The sequence below is a fragment of the Aphis gossypii genome, chromosome 1 (genome assembly GCF_020184175.1).
Source record: "Aphis gossypii isolate Hap1 chromosome 1, ASM2018417v2, whole genome shotgun sequence".
Taxonomy (NCBI): Eukaryota; Metazoa; Arthropoda; class Insecta; order Hemiptera; family Aphididae; genus Aphis; species Aphis gossypii.
The window spans coordinates 4,017,609-4,039,649 of record NC_065530.1 but is presented as its reverse complement, the minus strand read 5'-3'; the positions used below and the strand labels follow the sequence as shown (position 1 = coordinate 4,039,649).

Sequence of the window (22,041 nt, the reverse complement as noted above, 5' to 3'; positions counted from 1 at the left end):
TTGTGCACAAAATCATGCCTATCCTTTGACATTTTCTGGTTATCAATGAAAATTGTCCTACTAACTAGAAGGGATGCACTATTTATAATATAAATAAACCCAACAATGATATACTTTCAATTCAAAATAAGCCTTACAACAACTTCAACAGCAGCCCCAATATATCAATACTCAACATAGCAGCCAACTAACTAAATTTTTATACACGAACAAAATTGATAAATCCTACGCAGATATGACAGGTAACGACTGTAAATTTTGCATAAAAATGTTAAATTGTTATACTTCACATTTCTATATAATATTGTAAAATATGTATTCAAACTTGACATGCAATTCAATTAGGTTCGAACCGTATTAAATAATACGTCAATCGTACAAATTAATTAATTGATAAATTTATCGATCTGGCACATTTTTAATATTATTAATATTGTTTATATTATATTTACCTATCTTGTTTTATAAATTGTTGATTTTATATAATATTTTCTGTATAAATAATGGAGTTTTATAAATATAATATCTACTACCTTATAAAATTCAATAATAATGTAGTATAATAAAAACTAGCAATTTTTCAGTTTCAGGCGTATGAAATTTAATATTATTTATTTGTTCATTATTATAATTTTTTTTTTCTTAGTCTATGAAATCAGACACGCCATATCCACGAATACTCGTAAATCGGTGCACACATGTATTTTGTATTATCGAGTATAAGTATTTAGGTGTGTAAAAACATAAAAACGGAAGTTTCCGAGGTCATAGACGGCGATGGTAATTGAACAATACGAAAATTACCGAACGTTCTTCGCCGAATCACGCGGCGGCAGCGATACCTTAATTCTTCTATAACTATTACCTACACCATGGTTATTATTATTATAATTGTAGTATTATTTTCCCTCTTTTACCGGTGTGCCGCTTAAAGAGTACTGTCCAGTCGAAGAACGAACGCAGACACCGCTCGAATTTCATCAGCGGCACATCACGGATCGTTCGCTGCATAAAATATTTTTATTCATACCATATTTTAGTTCGCGTATAATAACGATTATATTTTAATATCGTAGTCCACATGTGATATCGTCGTAATATTATTTAATTTTTAAAGCATTGCTGCTGTTGCTGTAAATTTTTTTTTAAATTTATTTGTGTGCTTTCATAATACAAACGTAGGTACCTACGCGATCGTCACATTTTAATTGCGTATTGCGGCGTGACCGCTACTGTGCGTAAAGTTTTTCGTTTTTTCCTTTATTTCAATTACAAATTAATCGCAATCTAGTATACGTACGAAAAAATATTTCAATCAACTTTAGTTGATTTTTTTGTGTCTTGGCCGTCACCAAATACGACGATCACCATACATATTGTACTGATATTATAGTTATGATGGACGATCCTTGGTACAAATCGGTAAGTCATTCGTTTTTCAGGACAAAATTTCATCCAAAAATAATAGATCTAAATTTTTTACATGCTACACTAATAGTGACCGGCATTTTAAGTTTTAAAATAAATAATCTTGACAACTAAAAACGTAGTATATCACGTATTCTGTTTAAACTTTTAAAGTACTATACCTATTCGTACATACACAAAAAACGTATTCATAAACAATACGCGTATATTTTGCTAAATTTGTTATTTAAATTACTTTTAAATTCTTAAATATTTCATTCAAAAGGAACTGCAAGTTCATGGTGTACCTACTATTTGTCAATAAAAAAATAAAGAAAATTGTTTAAATTTCGGAACAATTTACTTTTACGAATTAAATAAAAATTACATATTTACCATAAGATTCTTATTATAACGAAAATTATAAATAGGTACATAGTATACAACTTCTATAATTATAATATAGATACGTTTGATTTAAATCACTATTTTTACAAACATAATTAATATATTTTATAAATAATTAATTTTTTTAAATTTTTTTTATTAATAAATACAATGTTGGTGATCAAAATTCTAAAGTCAACCATAATAATTTGTTTAGATTAGTAAAATTTCAATTTGTGTGGTTTAAATTATTATGTATTATATATTTTTTAAATCCTCAAATTGGATGATTCTTTCTTTATTTGTTTATTGTCCATATGATTTTAAATTTTTGTCAAATTTTAAAATAAATTGTCCAATAAAAAATCTTCAAATTAAGAAAAAATAAAATTTATAAATGTATTACTATAATCAGTCTTTACTTATTATTATTGTTTAAAGTTTTAACGCGTGATAGAAATTGATTGATATAGTGTTTCACTAAAATTTAATGGACGAAATCAATTATGTTTAATGGATAATTAGCTAACTTTTAATTCATCCTTATATGTTCAGCAATAAAATATTTATGCAGCTTGGTATATAACATTTATACATTGTATATTTTATAATTTTACTATGAATAAAATTTAAAAACAATTTTAATTTAATATTTAATAATTATTTATATATTGTTAAAAAGCCCATAAATTATAAATACTTAATACACAAAAATATTTATATTAATATAAATATTTTGATTATAAATATTTACAGTTTCAAATACTTTGTAAATATTAAAAAACATTACTACTATAAAAGTTTAATTATTATAACTTTATTAAATAAATATAATTTAGTTCATTAGCATTTTGTTTATTCAAATATTTGATTATATGCATACATATTTCATATGTTTATACTATATTTTATATAATTCTAATTGTATAATAGGTTATATTAAAAAAAAAATTATAATAAATGATTATAATAATCTATTATAATATTATTATGAATTTAAAACTACTTATATAGTATAATACATTAATAAAGTATATAATAAATATATTTTAAATACTATATTAAATGTTAACTAAACAAAGAGATTTTATTGGATGTTTATTTTTTTAAATTCTCAGTTTCAATTTATTTTTAATTTGTATGTTATGTATTAATAATGTTTTGGCTGCGTGGAATGATTAGCACAGTTACATTACCCCAGTGATATATTCGAGGTTATACAATGTTCACGCACAGTAAAAAATATATTATAAATATTTACTTAGTTGCGAGGTTGAAAATGTTACATACTAAATATCTCAAAAAATATCTCTTGACCTTATATATACATAATACACGATTAAATCCTTATTCTCATTGTAATAATACATTTCCACTTGTATAATAGTTGTAGAGTATTATATCATGTTAAGGGATCTGTAATATAAAATTGTCTATTTATTTACTAGGTGATGATTTTACTCCTTATGTTTTTTAATTGATTAGAATATTATGAAAATCATTAAGGTATCTCAAATCTCCAAACGATTAACTAGTAGAAAAATATAAGCAGTATAAAGTAAACCTTTGAAGAAGTTGGGATAACAATCATACTAGAATCAAGTTGAAAAACTTGCATTAACATTTTAGAAAAAGTAAAAGTCGACAGGACCGCATAAAAAATAAATTACAATTTAAATGAATTCATTGATATCTGCAGCAGTAGTGCTGTCGTGTCTTTCACAAAATATTAATGAATAGAACTGTTGTAGGTACTACGCGGGACACAGCGCGAGAACAATACCTATAGCGCACGCGACACAATTAAATTTATATTATATTATATTATATTACTTTGTTTGCGCCTATCGGAAATTGATAATAACGTATAGTTACACAACATAATTTATGCCACGCGACGATTACGTTACAATAATCTCTAAATCGTTTAAACGATAATTATTATTATAATAACATAATCGCCAACAGTCGATCTCTGTTCGCTTTCAAAAACTGCAGCAAATCATTATGCACGATAATGTGTTGTATTATTGTTTTGTCGCGTTCTTTATAATACGGTAATACGATAATTCTGCAATACTGTTTACGCTCATAACCTATGATCGGACACGATTTACTCATAATAATATAATAGTAATTAAGTATATAGTATTAAGAAAAAATGACCAGCCACATAATATACACTAACTCATATTATATTGTTATTAAACAAACGCTCATGCCATTTTTCATAATTCACAAATAAACTTTAAAATTGCCAACTGCTGGTTCTTATAAAATAATTATATAATAAATATGGTATTATTAACATTATTATTACAACACTGCAGGACATAATTTTTCTTCGATATTTTCTATTGATGTGCCCAGTAGCATGAATTGGCCTTAATTTGTGATGATGTGGAGGAACGACGTTTACATAACTTTCTTTAAAAAATACAACCGTCAAATAGTAAATCTTTAAAGAACAAAACACGATTTTGTATTTTAAATAATATACAATTATTCTACAAGGATGACTTTTTTAATTTGTCATCCTTATTCATATATTTATACTTCTGTATTAGGATAGTAGTAAAATTCTCACTATTCAATTTATAAAAGCAAGCAATAATGTAATTAATAACAATAAATAATAACAGTAGAAAAAAGATCAATAAATTGATTAGAAATACCTTATATTTAATAAAATGATAACAATAATCGTTATCCGAAATTATTGTTGATACATTTGTGTTGTCAGTTGATTATAGTTATTACCAATATGTGGTAACTATGTTAAATAGGTTCAATATTTTAGCTCTATTTCAATGATAATATTATGCTAATAATAAACTTATCATTTTTTAATAAAAGTATAATATATAAATCATATTAGTATGTTCATGTTATGAACTCAACAATAGATTTTATGGAGGTGCTGGACAATCTTCCATTTTATACCACCAAATACATTATAATTAGTATGCATCACATATTAACCTTATCCCGGTTTATGCCATTGATCCTGAGCTGTGTTTTTTTTATTAGGCATAAAACGTTTGATAATGTAGAATCGAAGTATCGAACAATATTCGATTCATTTTTATTCGTGACAAAACATCCATAATATAGACTTATATAAATATTTATTTATTACTATGACTGTAATTATTATTGTTTGATGTGATAATAATATTGAGCTTTTATATTACACGTGAAACATAAATATAACTATAACTATTATTGCGTGTTAAATACTCTGTCGTTTTTATAACCCCAATAGTACCTATTATAGAAATATTGTTTAATTTTTTATTGACTTCAGAGTTACATTGAAATAAAAATAATTTGTATGATTTTATATGACAATATATAACACATTAATTATTGACGGTGATAGGTAGACGATGAAATTTGAATAATAAAACCATAAACCTAAAAATACTGTACACTTTAAGATAATTTATTGTATACATAATATAATTCTATTAAGTACACTTTAATGAGCTAATCGATAGTCAAGTTTGTCTTTTTAAATGATTTTTATCACATTATTAGCCTATAATACAAACATTTCCATTTATTTTTTAGATTGAAAAAAACTTGTTTGGTTTTACAACAATATAGTTAGAATTTTTTTAAACGAAAAAGTTTTATATCACAATTATTTTGGAATAATTCGATACTAAAAGCAACATTTTATTATAACTTTTAGATTCTAATAGTAAATCAAAGAATGCATTTATTTTACAATTATATGTGTTTATTTATTTATTTTTTCTCTGAAAATACTTTTCCTATTAGAATATCATCTGATTATCAACTTCAAAAAAAGATTATGATAGAAAATTTGATCTAGTTACTACTTCTTTGGAGTGAAAATTAGAAATTTTCAATATTTTTTTTAAAATAACTCGAAAAAACTAAAAATCAGTACGAAAATGTACTACAATAATTGTTTGGTAACAATTTAATTACCAAAAAGTTATACCATCTCGTTTAGAATGGTTCTTCAACATTTCATTCGAAATACAACATAATTTTATATAGTCTTGTCTCAAAAAAAATATATATAGGTATATATATTATAAATCCTATTTCACAAAAATCATAAATAGGCTATATAGTTATTTATATATTATGTATAATTTGTAATTACTAAATTACTTTCAACCTAATATTTTAATTGTCAAACAGAGATTAAATTGAAAAAATCTCATCCAATACAGCCATTCAGTGACTAAGTATAAACACATATCTTAAACATTTTAAATTAGTTATAAAAATTACTTAATTTATTATTTTAATCTACTAAATTTGAATTAATATTATGTTAACATTTTTATTACTCAAAATATTATGTGTGGCAGATTGGAATATGAGTTTAATAAAAATACTTCTATCACGTGTTACAATTGCTAAATATCGTAAATGATCACACGCTGTAGTTGTAATAATACTAATAATAAAACTTTAGAAATGTATTACTCTATAATATTAGATAAGCTTTAGGAATAAATAAATATTGAATTCATAGCAGTATAACACTAAAAATCATCCAAGAAGCTATGCTACTATTAATATAAAATTTGTGATTACTCAGCAATAATAAAATAAAAATAAAATATATATAAATAAATAAATATAATAAATATATAAAAATATTTATAAATACATTTTCATTTTGTGTACTGTCGTTTCTATATAACTTTTGTTTATTATTTAATGTATAATTAAATACATTGTTTGTATATATTACCATATATAGATCTACGCCTAGGTTAGATTTTACATCAAAAAGTAGTATGAAAAATTAAAATAACGTTACATAAATGTGTTATAAGACATTTTAAAAAAGCAGTACCTACATTTTCCCATTTAAGTATCATTTTTTTATATTTTAAACATATTGTTTAATATTCGTGTACTAAGTATTATAATAACAGCTGTCTCAAAAATTTTAAATATCACATTTTTTGTTTTTTTTATGAAATAATATACTTGATGAGTTATATTTAATGTCATGCGTCAATGGATGAACATACATACTTAAATATCATTTATGTTTCATGTTAAACATTTTAAAAATGTCATAACTTTTAAGTATCATGCATAATGAATGTACCAATAGATGAAATAGTTGCTTGTTACAGAAATTAAAAGCATTGATGTTTAGTAAATTTCAATTTATTTTTGATAACGAATATTCGTTTTATGCTGTATAGATTTTACGTACATTATGATATTTATGATGTTATGTTTTCTTTAGAATTTTGTTACTTTTACGCCTATACACAATGCGTATATAATCACATTTATATCAGTTATTACTTACTAAGTATACTGTATACTTAACTTCAAAATTCTATCATTACAAGCATCCCGGTACTGGCGGTACTTAACAATTGTCATGTCCTGGGTACATCTACTATTTTGTGTTTTTATCATCATCATCATCATTATTATTATTATTATAGGTAATTAAAATCGAACAAAAAATGTCTTTGCAGTAAAATTATATGTTATTATTATATTAAGGAATATTATATAAATTACGTTTGAGAATAATATCTAATTTTATATATCTAACACATAAAAGCGATGTATACACGTGGTAAAACACAAATAAATATAGGTAGATTGTAGCTTATTTTAAACTATAGTAAGTTCTAGCTAAAATTAAATAAATTTACGAAATATTATTATAATATTAAAGTATAAATAATTATAATAATATTTTCTATAATAGTCTTAAACTGAAAATTATTAAATAATAGTAATAATTTGTTGTTATTAAAAAATTACTGAAAAGTATATATAAGTATCAGAAAGATTAATGTTGCATTGCACTATATTCTTAATAATATAATATCTCATTGATACGGTGGATTTGTCTTCTAAAAAGAAAAGAGTTAAACTTTTTTTTAAACTTAAATCGAATAATGTTTTTTTCATTTTATTTAACATTGATATATTAATACAATAATAAATCACAACAAAAATAAAAACCAAGGTCAAACTTAAAAGAAGTCACCTCTCTCAAAAACCACAATCCTATAGTTTATTTTGTTTTAGTTGTCATGTTTGTTTCAAAGTCATATCTCATGATAAAATGACATAATGTCAGATCTGATACTGTTTTGATATTATGTGTTAACAGACAGATTCGTTAACATGGGCAATGACGAGGAAAAAGACCGATTCGGATGAACCAGGCAAAGAAAAACTTAACCGAGTGTTGACTTTTTTCGACTTGACTGCATTAGGCACCGGTTCTACATTGGGTTGCGGCGTGTACGTGTTAGCCGGTGCAGTAGCTAAATCGATCGCTGGTCCAGCCGTGGTCCTGTCCTTCGCCATAGCCGCTGTGGTGTCTGCGTTTTCCGGTAAGGATATACACAATTTCTACAGAATTAATTTTCAAACCTGTGACACAAAGTTAAATATCATTATAGGATAATTTAAATCATACTTTAGGATAACTTATAGAGTAAAATACGGTTCTTCTAGGCCCTTGGGTAATAACTTACTTCCGGGCTTAATAATATTCCATAATCATATATACCCAGCAGAGGTACTTCCTGTACACATTGTGATTCACTAAACATACTCACCATCATATATTTCTTTAATAATTAATTTGTTAAAATTTAAAATTTTAGAATTTTAAATATAAATGTAATTAGACTATTTTTTTTTTTTTAGATATTTAAGCTTGTTTGTATTACTAATATTATAGAGTCATATGGTAAAAAAATAATTCAAAAACAGATTTTGAATAGTTACATTATTAAATAAAAATAGGCGAAAATGCTTGGTGATTTATCCTGTATAGTAGATACAATATACTATACGAGTATATTAAAGCATATTGCATAACACTGGAGACGAGGAACGAATCTATTACTTATACAATAAGTATCTTGTGTTCATGATCAGGGGCAAAATATTTATATAAAACTAAAATGCATATTCTATAATATAGTTTAACTTAAAATAAATATTTTCAGATTAAATATGTTGACATTTCATATTGTCTAAATGTTAAACTTATTATTTTTTTTCGCATACTTCAGTAATCATTAGTGTATTTGTTACATATTATTTATTGATAACAGCATAGAATTTAAATATTTTTTAAAAATATAATTAATTAATTTTAATTGTGCATAAAGTTATATATTGCTATTAATATAAAAATATAATTGTTATCATTTTTTCATATTATAAATAAATACCTAATTATAATTAAAATAGCTTAACATTTTTACATATGTTCGTGACATGACTTTAGCAGCGTTAACGTTTTAACTTTCTACCAGTTAAAATAAAGTTAAATATTATTCCATTAAATATTGTTCAATAACTTTCAATATATTTATCAGTCAGTTGTGAAATTGTTCCTTTACTAAATTATGCACTGTTATAATATTATATAAGATGATTTTCTTATCATGACGATTCACTTATGACAGAATATTTAGTAATTATTTTTTTGAAAACATTTTTACTGTAGTAGGTTACACATAATTTGAAGAAGTAATAATTACAAATTTTTCTGAAAAAAATAAACTATATTTTATGGTTTTTGTTAAAATAAATTAAAAAAAAAAAATAAGGATAAATATATATACATATATAATATAATATATTATATTTCATTTGACATTCATTTTTGAGTAATATAACTGTGCGTTGACTGTTTTGTGATAAAAAAAAATAATAAACAGTTTACATAGTATTGTATTGACATGAACATTTCCAGGATTGTGTTACGCCGAGTTTGCTGGCCGAGTACCCAAAGCTGGATCTGCGTATATCTACAGTTACGTGGCGGTTGGCGAGTTCACTGCTTTCGTCATCGGCTGGAATCTACTTATCGAACATCTCATCGGTAATATTGATCATCAAAAAAGTATAGCTGATATCTTAGATTGTCTGTAGTATTTAATACCCTTGTACAGAGAGTAAAATAATAATAATTAATGATGGTGGCCATAATTATTAATAATAAAGAACGCCATATCTGCATAGGTTTAGTTAGTTTATGGGTTGTATTCATTTAATAAACATAACATACGCATATTTTAGGTACACGATAATCCAAAAGCTCTTTTTATTTTTAAAATTAAAATAAATTAACATTTTTAAACTTAAAAAATTATTATCCTTCAACAAATTTCTGAGATATATTAATATTTTAATTACAAAGTATTCATGATTATTTTTAAATCATCATAACTTCAAAACTAAAATAGGTATTAATAAAAGCATCCGAGATACCTTAGATAATAAACATTCCTTTAAATTTTATAATAAACTATTTCACTCTAATTTTAAAATTAACAAAAAAAAATGTATTATTGTAAACATAACATTTGTCGTGTTGTAAATTTCTAAGATAATGCCAAAACATTATTTCTTTTTCTTTTTTTTGGCTTACAGGCAACATAGAAAAAATTCATTCACTTAAAATCATTTTTCGTTTTTGTCTTTGAGTAATTTTAGAGTGATAGGTATCACACATTATAATAATTATTATAGGGAAAAATATTTTCGATTATATGACTTAATATATATTTGTAAAAATATTGCTCCAAAATAATTCAAAACTCATTACAATTTGTAAAATGTATCATTAAAATTAAATATTAAATGATATTAAATTATAAAAGCGATGTGTCAATCCTAAAAAAATATTATTATCCTTTATAATTATTTTAATAGGTGATTTTATTAAAAAAAAACATTTAAACGAGTTTACACAAGTGCGTTTTATTTATGTAGTATGTGGATCTGAGAGAAAAAAAAATAAATATTTTGTAGACTTTACATTAATAATTTTTTATAACTAATATTGTATTTTGTTATTATAATATTATCATACATTTGTCATGGAGTAATAGTTATGCAACTTATACTACACTCGAGCATGCAGCGTTTATTAAAAAATATTACCAACTATATTGCTCTTCCGAATCATTAGATATACAACAATTTACTTATAATAATGTTACCATCCTCGTTTATAGTAATATTATTATAAATCTAAGTAAACTTTCAAAATTTTTCCATTTTTATTAGTTTTAAAACTAGCACAATACTAAGTATTATATTGGTTTTCTATCACGCCACCGTGTTATTCTTTATTGGTTTTTATTGATAATTTGCAGGTACCGCATCTGTGGCCAAGGCTATGAGCAATTACTGCGATTCTCTATTAGGTAGCCCGCAAAGAAGATACATGATCGAAAATTTTCCCATACACATCGGTTTCTTGGCTGATTATCCCGACATAGCGTCATTTGTCGTGATCGTCGTCATTGCACGTAAGTGTTAATATTTGCATTTTATAATATACATACATTATATATATTAGTAAATGTTTATTTAATTACAACAATATTATAAGCATGTATAAGTAGTGTAGGAAAATGTTTAAAATTAATATTACAAAAATAAAAAAAAGGATATGGCAAAATATATATTTTAAGTGAGAAATAAAACATGTAATAAAATTGAGTCATCATACACTTAGTATAATCATAATACAAAATTCGTGTGTATTTGTAACGAAAGAAATGCTATAATAATAATGTGTTACTAACCTACCCTACGAGCACTATGAATATATTTCTCGCCAAGATCGTGCAATCACAGTAACTAGAAAAGATATTATGTAGTTTACGAAGAGAAAGTAATTGACTAGACAGTTTTGATTAGCTTAATAACTAATAATTGTATGGTGTTTTGTTTAGTGTTGAACTTCAGTTAGGTTTTTTTTTTTTTACTTCAGTCCTCTGAGAATTACGAATTTGCCGAGACCGTCTTTATAGACACCATGACCATTCTCTTTCTATCTGAGGAGAAGTTGTACATGAATAAAATCAGTTTAAAGAGATTCGGCTGTCTGTGACAATGAGACATTGCACAGATACATTTTAATTTAGCGGTCACATTAGAGCAGAGACGCGATGTTATTAATTTATTCGTCTAGTGAATTGCGTCTAGATGATTAACGTACATATAATAATTAATAAAGCAATTAAATTGTTTTTAGTTGAATGTTATGAATATAATATGAAAAGTTAAATGCCCGATCGTAATCTTTTCACATTTGATGACAGTTAATAATAATTGTCTATAATTTCGACGTTTAATTGGGATGTACTGCTTACGATATTTACATAGTTAAAAATGTAAAAATAGTTTGTAAGTACTATATTTCTATTATAATGATAGATAAATTAAAATGGCTTGAAAAAATTATTAGAATAATGTATTAATGTGCACACTATACGAGTAATAATAATAACTAATAAGACATAACAAAGATGAATTTTTTGACTATCGAGAAGCAGCTAAAATTTTTTTTTAATTTTAGAGATTATATATAGATAAGCTCTAATAATATATTACTATAAATCTAAGGTAACAAATCATTTTTTTATATGCAATTTTTAAAAATATTTAAATAAAAACCATTTTTATCTTTTAAGTTTAAATAATGCAATTTTTTTCAAAGTAAACAGTGTAAAAATATACTATACATAATAACATTAATACTTACAATATGTATATATATTATATATATATATATATAGTATAAAAACATTCAAAGTACTTACTATTTATCAATGATTATTTATTACCAAAACTATAAATGATGATTCTATAAGTACCGTGATAATTATATTGAACATAAATAATCTATAAGTAATTTAGTTTTCTATTAATAGTAGATAATTAAATAAAAATTATAATAACTTTTACCAATGAGATATTTACCTAACCAATTTCTTAAATATTTAATAATGTATGTTATATAATTATACTATTCTAAGTAATACACTATTACAAGTCAATAAACTAATAATGTATAGTGACTATAATATACAGTAATTTTACCCAGTTTTATAATATTATAAAAGTTATTTTAATAGATGTAAATTATTATTGAATAAGTTTTCATTTTAGTAATCGATTTTCATATCGGTATCTGTAACATTATAGATCAAATGATTTCAAAATGTGTTCCCAGAAAGTAGAATGTTGCTTAGAAGGTAAAAAGAGGATGTAAAATCGTTGATTATTATTAATAATGTATATTAATTAAATTTTTTGTTAAAAATGTATATATATATATATTTAAGAATACATTACTGATTTGATTATTTTACATTATTCACATAGTACTGGTAGCGTGGGGTGTTCGTGAATCGTCATTTACCAACAACATATTTACTGCATTGAATTTAATAACCGTTTGCATTGTAATTGTCACTGGGTTTTATAAAGGTGAGTGTTATAATCAAAATTCTAAACCAAATTTAAATGTTAATATTTAATAAAAACCAATCAATAACAACAATGATGAAATGCACAATTTCAGCCAATTATTCGAACTGGTCTATTCCGAAAAGCGAAATACCACCAGAAGTAAAAGGCGGCGAAGGTGGTTTCTTACCATATGGATGGGTCGGCGTAGCAGCCGGAGCTGCGAAATGTTTCTATGGATTTATCGGTTTCGATTCGATTGCCACGACTGGTGAGTATTAATTTTATTCCATCACAATTTATATCGATGGTTAATTTTTTTTAAATTTTTTACCGAAAGGCGAAGAAACGAAAAATCCTAAAAGAGATATACCACTGGCAATCGTCGCGTCTCTATTCCTGAGCACAATTGCTTATTGTGGGGTGGCTACTGTTTTAACACTCATGTGGCCTTACTATTCGCAGGTATGCTTTCGACACATTTATTATTTATAAAAATATCATCCACGAACAGTACATACATACATTGGCTAGCCCCCACAATCAACTTTTCGTAATTAATTTGAGTTTGATTATCCTCTCTCAGAATTTGTTTGACGTCAGTTGAAATTTGGCTGAAAAATGTATTTCTCAATTTCAACGAATTCTGAGTAAGGGTAAACAAATACAAGCTAATAACGAACTAAATATTTATATATAAAATAAAATGACGATGATGGGAAAATCGTACACACAGTATACACGTTGCTATATTACTTTAATATCGATGTACCATTTCAGGATCCAGATGCACCACTTCCAGCCCTCTATGAGAATTTGGGAATGCCGGTGATAAAGATTATAGTCTCAGGCGGTGCGATATTTGCTTTGTGCACTAGGTACGTACCTCCATAATAAATATCATAAAGTTGTCGATTATTACTTTTTCTTATTATTTCGCATCTTTATGTTATCATTATACAGTCTTTTGGGTGCAATATTTCCACTACCTCGCATCTTGTATGCAATGGCCAGCGACGGTTTACTTTTCAAGTTCTTGTCTAATATAAACGCCACGACCAAAACCCCCCTAATATCCACGGTCATTTGTGGAGTTTTCGCCGGTAATATACTTGTCACGAACGCTCATTGTCATCGATTGACTTGACAATAATTCTATTTTCATATTACCTATAATACCTCTATATTTGTTGTTTACAGGAACTTTGGCCACCGTGTTCAATCTCGAGCAGCTCATCGATATGGCGTCCATCGGGACCCTCCAGGCGTATACGATTGTTTGCATTTGCGTATTGATACTGCGGTTAGTTGGAAGACAGTTGCAGATAGTTTTTTAAGAGTGAAACGAAATACATTATTGAACTATTGTTTAACAGGTACACCGATAACAATCCATCTATCCAAGACAATATATCGAAGTCGAAAGCGATTACGGTTTACACATGGTTGAATTTGTCAAACGCTAAAGTACCGAACTCCGACACCCAATTCATTTCAAGGGCGTTGATATTTATATTTAGTATGTATATATTCTTACAATATTATTTTTATATCTTATCAGAATAAGTGACCCTATTTTTTATTGCATTTTCTAGCTTATCTATGAACATTATCATCGGTATATACTATAATATTTGCTCAGTGCTCACTAACCGGTTAATTGTAGATATTACATAATGGATAGGCCATTGACCTTATTATCATTATGAATGATTACAGTAGTGTTTTTATCTTAGTAGTATAATTTTTACAGAAATAGCCATGGCCTATCCATCACTTTCTATTAGTGGCTTTACGAGGGAAGGGTGAGAGATCCTTATTAAAGTTTTAAAAAAAATCATAGCTTGATTTTCAAGATAATATTTTTTTGTACATGAGTATTTCAATAATGTTGAAAATACAGATGTTATTAGTAATTGGTTTTTAAATGTTTTGACAACAATTTCAAATTACAATAATAATTAATGGTCAAATACCTAATGTTGATTCTGAAAAAGATAACATGAGATGTTTTTAATATAATATTATTGTGTAGAACTTTTAAAGGTACCTACTATGAATTTTATAGTACATACAGTTTAAAACTAGAGGCATTACTTCGAAAGGGTAAAAATATAAAACAGTATGATTCACCTATATTTGTCGTGCCAATTGAGTATTAAAATTATGTCGTTAATGAGTAAAATCTAACAAATAAGAAGTTAGATTGTGTGATATATACAGGCCTGGCTCAAAGGGTAGGCAACATAGCCACATGTCTGAGATGGCATTTAAAATTGTATTATTATAAATAATTTTTATATAGATTACACCACACAATATTAACAAATTGTGTAGTTAAATAAAAAATAAAAATATTAAATGATTTGCTATAATTTTTAACATGTAAATATTTGAATTTTCTCAATTTTAAATACTAATAAAAATCTAATAAGATTGTAAATTTTTTGAAAATTGAGATGTTTGTTACAATATATTATTATTAGTTAGTTGGCCTGTATTTATTTATAATACCGCCGTTGTGTTTTAGATTTAAAAAAGATAAAATAGCATCGACTTATAATATTAACTGACAATTATTGATAATTATTATTTTTATTTGTCCTTTAACTTTTAGAATGAATAATTTATAAATTAGATACTTCAGCTTCTTACATCTAGGTATTTAATTATACTATATTTTTAAATTATAAAATAATAATACATTTCATTTGTTTCTATCATTTTCTCTGTTACCATTGCTATATAGTTGTTATATAAATAAATTATTTCGTGAACATATTAATAATAAAACAGTTAAAATAATTTTTGAAAATATTATATTATATAATTTATATTTTGTATATTGTAGAAATAGATCAGTTTTGTGATTGTCATAAAGCGTTTTTAAAATTTCCGTAACCATGTTTATTCTTAGAAAATTTATCGGCGCACTCTTATAGGATATTGACGCTATTTGTATTTACTAAAACAAAAGGCTGCTAACTTAAACTAGTAGGGGTTTAACTACATAACCATATTGATGTAGTATTCTAGTTGTTTGTTGTATACAAACAACTAATTTTTAATGTTTAAATAAATACGTAATAATTTACCTGCTACATATACAGAAGTAAATTGATTTTAATTTTGTTGATATAAAAATTAAATACATATTTGCAATATAATTGAGTTTAAATTAAAACCACATTTATTAAATAAATTTATAGTCAATGATAATAGGTATTTAAACATATTATATTTGTTATTTTTATTTTTGAATTAAAAAAATCTGTACACCATAATAACTTAAAATCGAAAAATGTGTACGTTTTAAAAAAAATATTAAAATTAGATGTGCCTTACAATTATTTATGTTTTCATTAATTACACTTTTTCGGCCAATATAATTACACTTGAATATTATTTCCAAACATTTCTAACTTATTATACACATAAATATGCCATTGAGCGTCTCTAGAGCGGGGGCTTGCAGAAAAATGAATTTATCGAAATAATAATTGATAATGGATGTTATTTCTTGTTATTTTGTATAAGGTATAGGTGTAGATTTGATTTATAAAATTTTTTTATCATTAAGTAACTACAAATACATCCTTATCAAATACATTTTTATTTAATTATTATCATTGTATACAATTTTATCTCTATCAATATATAATAGGTATAACTTATAATCATCATTTGACATAAATTAAACAATTTTTTTGTACGAATTATGTATTAAATAATTATGTTTAGTATATAATAACATAATATAAGTATATAACTACGTGTTATCGTTCAAATAATAATAATATATTGTGCGTTATAATACTATAATATGTAGTAAATTATATAACCATATACACGAAGTACTATAATTATGAAAAAAATAATGTATCCTATAAGTTTAAGGTCAAGCTACACATATTAAATTTATTATCATTTAATTCTAATAGAATCCCATAAATTCTAATAATCTATCTGTAACCAACAATTTTTTTTTGTTTTCTGATCTGAACTATGTTGGTTTTATAATTAATATTGTTTTATATTTTGTATATATTATTTATTACTATCAACATTTTTTTTTTAATAATACCTTCTTTCTTCCTTTAGAGTAAAAATAAAAAAATAAAATAATACTTCTATATTTAACTATGTAGGTGATTTTTAGTAGCAAATTAGATCTAAATATATATATATATAAGTATGAAGTATTTACCGTTTAGCTTTAAATTACATTATCATTAAAAATACTATTGCAACACCCTTTTAATAACTCACTCAAATAATAATATAAAATATAATGTTCCTAATTTATTTAATAACTTAAATACAATTTATGGAGTCTTTAAGATATTAAATTATATTTCAACCTTGCTAAAGTGGTCATCACTAGATGCATTTTCTTCCGGGTAAACAAGCAACTGTTCATAATATTATTCCCTTATGCTCAGAATATGTACTATATACTAAATACTAATTATACTAGTATAGACACATTTTATGATTATCTAAATTAAAAATAAAACTAATATAGGCAACATCACAAATATTTGAAGTATATGATATCTCGGTTCTATACATTTATAATTAATTAATATCAATACAATACAATAAGTGTTGTATAAAAAGAAATTAGATAAAAAAAAAAATTAAAGTATTTATATAATTTAACAATGAAATAATAATTTAGTATAGATTAACGGGATATTTTTTTATATAACTCTGATTATCACAATTTAAAAATAACCCTTACTGGTTTCGTATAGGTATCGTAAAATGTTCATATAATATTATAATATTACGTAGTTGGATATGCACTACAGCTGCGCGTTCTAAGGGCTCAGTACTGCTTGGCTGACGATACCGACCGTTGAAATTTCATCATCTCATTCATAAACGCATCGATCGACCAAAAGGGGGTGATGCAACTTCGACACTGGTGACGGTGATAATAAAACGAACAAATTTTTCCAACAAAACCGTTTTTATTTCCAGTTTTACATTTTTAAAAAACGTATATATTATATATAATAATAACTAAATCGTTTTTAATTATTTGTAATTTATATTTTATTAACAAAATTGTGATACCATAGTTCATAATAAATTATTAATTATATTATTGTCATTATTAAACAGCTACTACTAAAATAATCATAAAAGAATGATAATAATTATAATAAAACAATAGATATTTTGAGAAAATTAAATTACTCTAGTTAAATGATAATTATTCAAAAGAGTATGTAAGATTTTGATCAAAGCCGGAAAGAAAATAATAATAGAATGTTCCATAATGCTAACATCCAAAATTATTATTTCTATATTATTATAAAGTACTATACGTAGACGTATAGTGTGTAAACTTTCATATTTTATATAGTATCATGAGAAAAAAAAAATCATATTATAAAGAAATGATTTAATACCATTAAATAAATATGATTCTAATTTAGTTGGTTCTCAACAATATTTTGTTAAATGGATGTCTCACTATACATTATGCAGATACAATATAGATTACTACTTATTGTATGATATATTTATAAGAATCTCTATTATATAATATATTAAATGGTCTAAAAGGTGTTCTGGATTTAAATGGGCAGAATATTAAAAAAAAAAAATTATATATTACCGATTGCGTATACTATATAATATAATGGTTTTTGTTTTACTATTGGTATTTTATATTTATAATACTTATTAGTTTTAGTCAAATAATATCTGCTAAGATTATTTTTATTTTAAATTAAATTGTATATAGTTTTTAATTTTTAATGTTTCGCTTCTATTTTAATTTAATTTAAAGATTACACGACTACGTGACACCATACTAACAATTAATAACTCGCATAATACACTATGAAAGAATGTACGATTGTAATAATTTAACTGTACAGTATCTTAAATTAAAAATAATATTTAATAGCTACAATATCATAAAAGTTAAACTTATTTACCGATTATTAAATTTAATATATAAGTACTTATTAAAATTATTTTGATAAGTTGTTAACCTATATAGGTGTTAGGTACCTTACTTAAAAATTAATTTTTAGGTGAAATAGTCTGGAAATATTAATATTATAAATATCTACTATTTTAAATACGTAAAGAAAAAGCTAACAATATTATAGTTAGGTATCTAGTATGAATAATAGCTTTGTAAAATTACTTTATTCAATAGATACTAAATTGGCAGGAAATACTGCTTTAATACGGTACTGTTTCAAATTAAGTTGTTTAGTTTTATGGTATTACGGTATAAATATAATCTTAAAACATGCAGAAGCAATATTATTAATTACAAATTATTATAGTAATATATTTTAAATATAATATTAAATCAAAATAAACTTATTAGTAAACATAGTAATTAAGTAATAAGCATTTTGTAACCGTATAAATAAAATTATAGGTAACAGTAATTTTTAATTATTTTTTAAGAATGCATTCTTTTTGGAGGAAAAAATGGCGACACAAAACTTACGAGTATATTCATTGAAAACTGTATTTTAATATAGGTGTATGTACGTTTGTGTTTGGGATAAGTTTATCAAATATGGAATCACATCATGGCAACACAAGAAACGTACTCATGATTATAAATGTAATATCACTTATGGTTTTGTTGGTCACTTTGTTTATGCTGGCCAGACTTCCGACAGCTCAAGAAGATCTATCGTTTAAGGTATGAGCATATTTGTTAAAGAAGATTCAAAAATTGTAAATGGGTTTTCAAATTTAGTCTGAAGAATATTTTTTAATGTCGTTGTTTTTTTCTAATATTTGTGCTTTTAACACATGTATAAATTATAATTGATTGAAAAACGAGAAAAAATAATTAAATTTCTTTGATTTTTTTAGGTGCCTTTGGTTCCACTCATACCGTGCTTGAGCATTGTACTAAACGTTTATCTGATGATGGAACTAGAGTACAAGACTTGGATAAGGTTCATCGTATGGCTTATATGTGGTTAGTTTATTTATACATAAAAGATATAACTACATTGTTAACCAAATATTCTGTTAACACATATTTTATGTGTAGAATTCATGAGAGTACATAATATTTATTCCATGTTTTCATAGAATAAATATTTCTTCAACAATCTGAATATATCATATGATGAGTGTAGCTAGTTTAGTATTTGTTGGCTGTGTAAGTCATCATTTATTAATCGATGTGGACCTAGCAATTTATTTACAAAAGTCACAGCAATAATTAAAAATATAATTTAATTTAAATGTATACATTATACTTAGTAATGTAGAATAATATACCGTCTTTTAGTCAGAATACCTTCGTAGTCAGTTCGTACCTATGCAATTAATTTAAATTTAATAAATTCATTATGTTTGTGACCTATACAATTTTTTTTTAAATTATCAACTTTCAAATTGTCAGCGTTTTGTCTTCTTCACGATATACTTTATGTTATTATTATTTCAAAAATGGTGTACCGTTATTGTTTAGTAACAAAACTTTTGTTATAATGTTTTAATTAATAATATTATATTATACAAGTATTATAATAGTATTTAATACACGTGTATGTAACATGTGAACACTTCATCGACGTCACACATAAAATCTCAAGTAGGAAATTAAAAACATATATTATAATATATTTATACAGCCTTTATTATGGTTAATTATATAATTGGCAAAAACGGATAACCTTAGTTGGTTTTTGTTTCGTAATTTTAGATACTTATTATTATCAATATAATGATTATAATTGCTATTTAATTTTTCAAAGTTACTTATCAAATTCTTTTCTATTTAAAATGTTTACTTAAAATTATATATGTTTATACTGTTCACAGGATTATTGATATATTTGTTCTACGGTATTGGTCACAGTTTGGAAGGCAACAAGCAAAAAATCCAGCTAAACACAATTCAAATCAAACCGAAATTATCCAGTTAATTTTATGTTTATTTGTTAAATTACCCATAAGCTGAAATCATATTTTAATTTATATGGTACTTTTATTAGTTGCTTATATTAAATAGGTACTTATCCCAGTTTTAGGATTTTTAGTGCTTCTTGCTTTAATTTAAGTGTTTTATTTAATGTTTTATAGAGCTATAGCCTATAACATCCGAACTCTATACGTACCCTATAATATTTATATTATAATTATTTATACTTGTGTTAATATTTAGTTTTGGTCAAACATTTTAAATTAATATATTTTTAGATATAATATTATGTTTTTTAAAATTATTAAATGTCAAAATGGAGTGCAAATAAATTAAATACAATTTTAAAAAGAAACTTGGAAACATAGAAGTACTTGATATTTTTCGATAATAATAATAATCATTATAATTAAAATAATAATTTGATACTATTAAATCTGTTTGGCTATTTTTCACATGTCAATATGTCGTATAATAATTCATAAATTCATAATAATATAGTATTATAAACGTATTTTTCCACTGTGATCGTTGATGTAAAAGGAAATATTATTATTCCTTAACTAAAAATTAAATATTTAAAAATATAAAATTTTAATATATATTTATAAAAATTCTTATTTTAAAATGTTCATAGAATTATAATATAATATTACTTAAATATTCATAATCCTAATTGAAGTACCTAAATAAAAAGAAATGAACACACATATTGTAATAACATCCAAATCCTTATTAATCTGTGAGATATTACTAATTACTAGTACCTAAGAGTGATTTAATTTGCTTTACATACAATTGTTAAGTATGGAGTCTGAAGATATTAATATAACATGAATACATAATTGATAACTATGTTTATGGATATCAAATGTATCTTATATTTATATTATACTGACAAATGTATGTTATATTATAATAATATGATTATTTATGTTGTTTTACGTATTACTTTTTGTACATTTTATTATTATAATACCTATTAAAAATATATAACAACATACAAATTATACATCTTGTTTCTAATTTATTTAATGTGTTGTTGAATTTTATAGTACAGTGAG

General features: G+C 24.3%; 1 protein-coding gene across 1 annotated transcript; it reads left to right on the top strand.

Annotated features, from left to right (window-relative positions):
• The first annotated feature begins 938 nt into the window (after nucleotides 1–938).
• On the top strand, nucleotides 939–21,987 carry LOC114129015 (high affinity cationic amino acid transporter 1-like). Its single transcript, XM_050197118.1, has 14 exons — nucleotides 939–1,422; nucleotides 7,937–8,162; nucleotides 9,542–9,670; nucleotides 10,950–11,105; nucleotides 12,970–13,074; nucleotides 13,169–13,324; nucleotides 13,394–13,518; nucleotides 13,834–13,931; nucleotides 14,017–14,156; nucleotides 14,254–14,356; nucleotides 14,430–14,572; nucleotides 19,572–19,738; nucleotides 19,915–20,023; nucleotides 20,878–21,987. Exons 1-14 carry the CDS (start codon nucleotides 1,396–1,398, stop codon nucleotides 20,979–20,981), a joined length of 1,788 nt encoding a protein of 595 aa, XP_050053075.1. The 5' UTR covers nucleotides 939–1,395; the 3' UTR covers nucleotides 20,982–21,987.
• Nucleotides 21,988–22,041: the final 54 nt, after the last annotated feature.